Source organism: Phacochoerus africanus, chromosome 14 (assembly GCF_016906955.1).
Source record: "Phacochoerus africanus isolate WHEZ1 chromosome 14, ROS_Pafr_v1, whole genome shotgun sequence".
Lineage (NCBI taxonomy): Eukaryota > Metazoa > Chordata > Mammalia > Artiodactyla > Suidae > Phacochoerus > Phacochoerus africanus.
In genome coordinates, this window is record NC_062557.1 from 52,793,787 (window position 1) to 52,800,719 (window position 6,933).

At 58.5% G+C, this 6,933-nt stretch overlaps 1 protein-coding gene across 2 annotated transcripts; it reads right to left on the reverse strand.

Annotated features, from left to right (window-relative positions):
- Positions 1-934: 934 nt before the first annotated feature.
- Positions 935-4,767, reverse strand: VAMP2 (vesicle associated membrane protein 2). 2 transcript variants are annotated; one of them, XM_047758508.1, is made up of 5 exons: positions 4,631-4,767; positions 4,002-4,122; positions 3,383-3,541; positions 3,251-3,302; positions 935-2,640 (listed from the first exon to the last, which is right to left on the reverse strand). In XM_047758508.1, coding segments are annotated over exons 1-5 (351 nt in total). In that variant the 5' UTR covers positions 4,633-4,767; the 3' UTR covers positions 935-2,623. The 2 variants fall into 2 exon arrangements, with proteins under 2 accessions (XP_047614464.1, XP_047614463.1); XM_047758507.1 differs by having other exon boundaries at positions 935-3,302.
- Positions 4,768-6,933: the final 2,166 nt, after the last annotated feature.

The following is a 6,933-nucleotide window of genomic DNA, read 5'->3' on the forward strand; positions in this document are numbered from 1 at the left end:
GGAATCCTAAGCCTGTAAAGAACTCAGTAGATGAAGGGTAAAAAGGCTCTTAGTACCTGTTCTGAAAATAGTAAGCCCTCAACAAATGGTGAACATTATGATAATGACTGTATACCTAATTATAAGAATCACTTGGTCCCTTACAACTGCTGACTCAATCTCCGGGGAAGGGGCCTGAAAATCTATTTTAAAAAGCATTCCTGGTAGTTTTCATGAGCCGACAAGTTTGGGAAACATTATCGAGATTTCCTATGCGGAACCCTCATGTTGCCGCCCAGAAAAATGGGCCCTCCGGAGCTCACCTAGCACTCCCACCTACTGTTGAAGTGCCCGGGGTCAGAGATGCAAGGGTACCACATCGGCTGCATTTGTTGCTGGAGATTAACAGAGTTCAGGGTGGGGTCGAGTCACCAGTCTGAATGCACACAGGGCAGGGGTGGCAAGCCCTGCAGCCGGCTCCACACCACACTCAGCTCTGTCTCCCTGAGCCGTTTTGTTCAATTAGTATTTATTAACCCTTTCTGGATGTTAGCACTGTTCTAGGCACAAAGGGGAAGAGATGTTTCCCAGTTGTCCACCTATTTCAGGTCTAGGAGTAAATGACCACAGGAGCAACTGCGTAACACCTGAGAGTTAAGTCAAGCGGTAGAAAGGGATCCAAGAAACAGCAAAATGCCCTCAGAAAAGGAACAGGGGGGAAAGCTGAGAAGCCCAGACCGCAGGGTTCACCAGGCTGAGGCCCTGGGCTCATGAACACATTATCGATTCCTGGTGCCCCCTTGTGGCCACTTTTGGGAACACACTTTGCCCTGCCCAAGGTCAGGTTCCTTGGCAAAGCTGTCTCTTCCAGATGTATCTTCTCAACCTTCTTGTTTTACCTGCAGATCCAACACCCTTCCCACTGGTTAGGAAAAGATCTTAAACCACCACCTGGTTACTCATTACACATTTATTGTACATTTTCACAATCTGGATGCGCCACAGAATTGGGGGCATGGGGTGAGGGAAGGTGGGGCAGGGGACACTGGGATAATAAGGGGGTCTAGAACACAGCACCCCCACCCCCAGCATCTTTCCCTACCCTTTCACAACACAGCTTTGATCTCCCTGCTCCCCCTCCACACAGAAACCTTTGAGTGTGGGGGGAAGAGTTTAGGCGGTCCCTTCCAGTGGCAGGTTAAGGGACTGCACCCTCAGACCCCCCAAATTGTGCCATTAAAAAAGACGTTACATCCTTCCTTATCATTTCACCTAAGGAGGAGACAGCTCTCTCTGGGCTCCACCACCCTGGAGAGGGGCAAGAATCACCACCTTCCGGCAGGTCCCACACACACATTGGCAGTGACTAAAACCCCTGCCCCGAATTCAGGGGGGCAATCAGAGGAGCTGATAGGGCAACACCCCCCAAATGGGTGAGGAGGGCTTTCAGTCAAACCCCCAGCAGGGGTGGGGCCAGAGATTTCAGGCAGGAATTGGGAGGATTCTTTGCCCTGCCCCACTCCTCCCCAAGGCAGTGATGACCCCACACACACACAGGTAGCCACCTCTCCCAAGAAAAATCAGATTGTGGCCAACCCCCAACTCTCCTGCTGGGAGGAGGAGGAGGCGGGTCAGGCAGATGGGAGGGAGGGAGACCCCATGGGAATGTCAATTGAGCACCCCACTTGAAAACTGGGGAGCAGGAATGTGGGGAGAGACTCCAAGTGGCAGAATTATTGGTCCATCATAATACACTGAACTTCAAGACACGTACACACCAGCTGGGGGGAGGGGAAGGAGGGACAAGAGGTTTGGAAAATCGGGGAAGGGGAGGCAAACTGGACTGGAGGAGCTAGGAGAGGGCAATTCTGGGGGGCCAGAACAGCCTGACACCCCCAATGCCCAGGCTCCCTACCACCTGCAAGTAATGTCATGCAAATGAAAAGTGTGATACAAGGACCAGACCAATAGGGACTAACTCCTCAGTAAAAAAGAAACACAAGTTGAAAGAATGAACAGAAGCCTGATGGAGAAAAAAAGGAAACCAAAAGGGATGTCAGTATGCAAATGATGCTAATTAACATGCTGGAAGCTCCCAGAAGACCTTGGGATTCTTAGGACCAAAAGGGACCAGTCTCAGAGCCTCCCAATGATGCAAAGAAGATGCACCTAGGGAGTCCTGGACAGCTGCTTTTTCTTTTTTTTTTTTTTGTCGGGGGGTGGGGTGGGGTGAGGGGGTGTATGGGGAAGACCAGGGCAGGAGGAAGGATCAGCTAAATCCAAGGGAAGGAGGGGAGGAAGAGGGACTATTGCATAGCAGATGCAAATGAAGGGAGTTGGGGCTGGTGAGGAAGAGAGGGAGAGGAGAGGAGAGGAGGGGCAAAAGGAGGCGATGGGAACCTCAGGAAGGGGTGTTAAGGACAACCGGAAAAATCTTCTAGTAATAAAACTACAAACAGACCAAATATATATAATATTATATATGTATAAATAACAGCTGGCTATTTACAAGGGGGCACACACACGACACACACACACGGATCCCGGGGGAGGAGGGGGCTGGAAGATATGGCTGAGAGGTGGAGGAGCGGCTGGGGATGGGGGGGAGAGGCCCTTCTCTGGGCAGGGCAGGCTCCTCAGGGGTTTAAGAGCTGAAGTAAACTGCAGAGAGGGAAAGAGAAGGAAGAAGAGGGGAGAAAGAAAGAGAAAGAGAGAAAGCAGCGTGTCAGGCCCGGCCCTGCTCCCACCTTCCCCACCTCCCAGCTGGCTGACCGTCCCTTCCCCTCCTGGTCCCAGATCCTCCATCTGAAAGCAAGGAAGCTGCACAGGTCAGCTTCAAGGTCTCTTCAACGTCACGGTATGGCTTTGGGGCCACAGACCCCGAATCCTCGGAGCCTCTGAGACCACAGCTCTCAACCAATAGGGTGGTTGGCTTCCTAGCCATTTCTCAAGCCCCTGAGTCTTCGCTGCTCCCCCACACCCCAATTCCAGGGTTCCCATACGGGACAAACCCAAAGGGTCCTCAAGGGAGCAGTGGAGATCTCCACCGGCTTTCCGGTTTCCAAAAATCTTACCAGAAAGTGCCCAGAACCAGGCAAAGTACAAGCTCAACAACACTGAGGTTTGGGGCGCTAGATGAATCAGAACTGCTATTGGCAGCTCTATGTGCTCTTTGCTGAATAGTAAAAACGAGGTTAATGACCTTCAAAACCCAGACGTCAGGGGGGGAACCTCTCCGACAAAGGGCCCCAGCCACTCCCGCCCGACTCACCAATGATGATGATGAGGATGATGGCGCAAATCACTCCCAAGATGATCATCATCTGGGGGCGAGAAGGGCCGGTCAGGGAGACAGACGGGGACACTCCCGGCCACCCACCACTCCTCCTGCCTCCACCCTTACCTTGAGGTTTTTCCACCAATATTTGCGCTTGAGCTTGGCTGCACTTGTTTCAAACTGGGAGGCCCCCGCCTGGAGTGCGTCGGCGCGGTCGTCCAGTTCCGACAGCTTCTGGTCCCGCTCCAGGACCTTGTCCACGTTCACCCTCATAATGTCCACCACCTGGGGGAAGGGCGCGGGGATGGGGGGCGGGGGGGGGCCGAGACCCATCTCAAAGGGCTCTCCTCGGCCACGTACGAGACATGCACCCTAGGGCTGTCTGGCTGACATGCAACAACATATGCGGAGCATGCCCAGCACACCTGGGGACATGCAAGGAGCACACGTCAGAGGCATGCTGGTGGCCAGACATCTCATATCACAGCAGCACCCTCTATTTACCGAGCCTCAAGCAGCCTGCGGGTCACAAGAGCACACCCGCCCAGGGTGAAACGGCCCAGGCCAGCAAGGCTAACACCCCACGGCCCTCCCAATTACACGACGTCAGGGACGCGGCTTGGTATGTTTTTGTCTCCGAACGCGAAAACGTGAACTGCCATCACCCTCAACCCACGATGGACCCCCAGACCGCTTTGCCATCCTCAGGGTCGTTCCCACTGCCTTTGCCCCCCCCCCAACTCACCTCATCCACCTGGGCCTGGGTCTGCTGCAGTCTCCTGTTACTGGTGAGGTTTGGAGGGGGCGCGGGGGGGCCTCCCTCCCCAGCTGGGGCGGCGGGGGGTGCGGTCGCAGCGGTTGCCGACCTGAGGGGCACCGACGGATTAAGATCCAAGCCCTGGAGCCCTCGGCCCCGCAGCGAGGGCTCCGCCCATCCGTCTGTCCATCCATCCGTGCCCCCCTTCCTCCTTCCCGGGAGGAGAGCCACCCGAAGGGAGCCATGGCCTTCGCCCGGCCCCGCGGGCAAGCGGCCGCGTGACCTTGAGGGAGGCCCCCTCCCCCCTCCGGGCCTCAGTTTCCCCGCCTGTCAAATGAGGGCGACCTCACAGCCACGGTCGGGGGGACCCGCAATGAAAGGCGGCAGCGATGACAGGGGCGGGGCGGGCGGGCCCCGCGTCCGCTCCCTCCGGCGCCAGCGCCCGCGCGGCCGGCCGGGGACCCGGGGCTCTCCGGCTGCCCGCGCGCCGTCACGGGCGCCGGCCTGGCCTCCGGGCGCGCGGGGGGCGCGGGCCGGACCCCGAGCCCTTCCCAGGCTCGGACGCAGGGGCGGCGGCCGGCGCGGGCAGCCGGGGCGGGCGCAGGCGGCCGACTCACATGGCGGGGGCAGCGGGCGGAGGACTTGGCAGCAGCAGGGGTGGCGGTGGCGGCGGCGGCGGCGGCTCGCGCTGGCTCCGACTGGCGCTGGCTGCCCGGGACGGGAAGATGGCGGCCGCACGTCACCCACATCCGGGCACTGCGGGCGGGGGCGGGGCGCCGCGGGCCACTCGGCGGCAGCCGGGCCGCGGGGGCGGGGCGAGGGGGCGGGGCGCGGGGAGCGCAGCCCGCCGGGCGGCCTCTCCCTCCACGGCCCGAGCCTGGAGGCCGCGGCCTACCCACACCCACGGCCCGGCCCTGATGGTACCCCTCGGCCCCAAACGCCTCCTCCTCCTCCTCCTCCGTGAGACCCGTCCGCACCCCACCCCGACCCAGGTCTCAGCCCGCCCCCACGGTCCCAACGCCTGTTGACCGGTCTTGGGCATTTCAGATACGGGCGGGAGATGGGAAATCAGAAGGGTCAAGTGCAGGTTCCGGGGCGATGCAGACAGGCGAGACCCCGCTGCTGAGGCGGAGTGGTGGCAGCTGGTCCCCCAACGCTTGCCCGCAGGTGGAGATCTCAAAGGAGGTCTGGGGCTCTTGAGTTGGGGACAAGGAACTCTCTCCTCACAACTGGGGTTCAGACCAGGGGTCCTTGGCAGCCTGGGCCTGACCGACATGAGGCAAGCTTAGGGGCCTAGGAGGAAGGCAAGAGGCTGCCCCGTGGCGCTGCTTCAGGTGCGCCTGCAGACTGGCCCACACCTGGCCCTGACCCAGAGTTGGATCAGCTACCCTGCAGCAGGAGGGCTCAGCCTCTGACCCCAGGCGAAAGGACAGAACTTTAGCTTTTACCTTTTGTTTTTTCCCTGGGGGGGCAGGACAGTAAGGAGGCAAAGGCAGCCCCTGCGTCGTGGGTGTGACCTTGGATAGCCCCTTGCCTGTCTCTGGACCCCAAATAGATTACATACTAGACACTACAGGGCTATTTGTTAAATGGCTTGATCCGGGACATGGTAGGAGATTATCCCCGGCCCCTTCCATCCCTGACTTGTCTCTGTTTAGATCCTCCAAACAGACCCAGCAGTTCACACACCCCCTCTGCTCATTCTCAGCAGGACTGGTCCCCTCAGAGAGGACAGGCTGAGAACAGGTGAGCTGCCTGTCCTGTGGGGTAGCCTCAAGAGTAAAGAAGGTGGTACCTTGCGGGGAGGGGGTGGCTAGTGGCCCTGGAGCGAGGGTGCTCACTGCAACCCTGGAAGTGGGCAGAGGGGGCTGGTGGCCTTGGTCTCTGAGACAAACAGGAGCTGGCTTCCTCCCTCCCCCACCCAGGCCTCCCAGGGCCTCCGGGTGTGACAACCTCCCCCATGCAGCACCCCACCCCCTCCCAGCAGAAGCTTGGGCCAGGCTCTGTCACCAGAGGTGTCATTTCCCAGCTGTGTGGGGGAGGTGAGTGAACAGGGAGTGTGTTCGGGGTGCGGGGACTCAGCAGATCTAAGATGCGATGCTCTCAGCTTCTCCCCCTCCTGGGCGCTGCCACTGCCCTGGTCCCATGCACTCACACACACACACACACACACACAGTGTCTGGGTGGCTCAGTCAATGTGAAAAGGAAGAAAAGAACAGCTTCCCTGAGGGTCCTAGATGACGCTGCAGGGGCTAGCTCTTGCTTTTTGGCCCTGAGACTACTCTGCTTTCTAGCTAGAGAACAAAAATGCCAGATTCCAGGCTTTTAAGTTCAAAAGCTGTGGTGTCTGTGTCTAAGACAGATAAGGTTGGAAGGAGGTACAAAGAGGCCGGGCTTCCCACCGCCACCCTGTCCCAACACCCTAAGCTGGCAGGGGGCAACCAGTGGAGGACCAAACAAGATGTTAGACAGGGGGTTAGGAGTGATCTGCATTCCTGGATGGTCAGGTCCAGGGGACGTGCAAGGGACAGAACCTGGGATAAATTGGAGGAGCTAAGGCCATGGGGTGTGGCTTGGAAAGCTGGCACATTGCTGTTGCCCTCAGAGTCTGGGGGCAGCAGCAGCAGAATCGAGATGGGAGCATGGAGTTCTCTTGTGGCACAGTGGGTTAAGGATCCTTGGGTCGCTGCTGTGGCATGGGTTCAGTGCCTGGCCTGGGAACTTCTGCGCGCCCTGGGTGAGGCTGTGTATGATCCATGGAGGCGGAGCCTCAGGAGGATTTATCTTGAAGACAGGACTCTCATTGAGCAGCTCTCTCCACCCACCCCACTTTTGCTGGGGTGCTAAGGAACTCCCCAAATTTAGATCAGTGCTGGAGGCAGGAGAAGAGGCGGGATGGGGAGACCTAGTTCACCTGGA

What these genes read in the sequence shown, in the direction of transcription:
- VAMP2 (XM_047758507.1), bottom strand. An exon ending in CCCAGGCCCAGGTGGATGAG is followed by an intron (nt 3,542 to 4,001) that starts GTGAGTTGGGGG and finishes CCCTTCCCCCAG; the next exon opens with GTGGTGGACATTATGAGGGT. An exon ending in ATTGGTGGAAAAACCTCAAG is followed by an intron (nt 3,303 to 3,382) that starts GTAAGGGTGGAG and finishes TCTCGCCCCCAG; the next exon opens with ATGATGATCATCTTGGGAGT.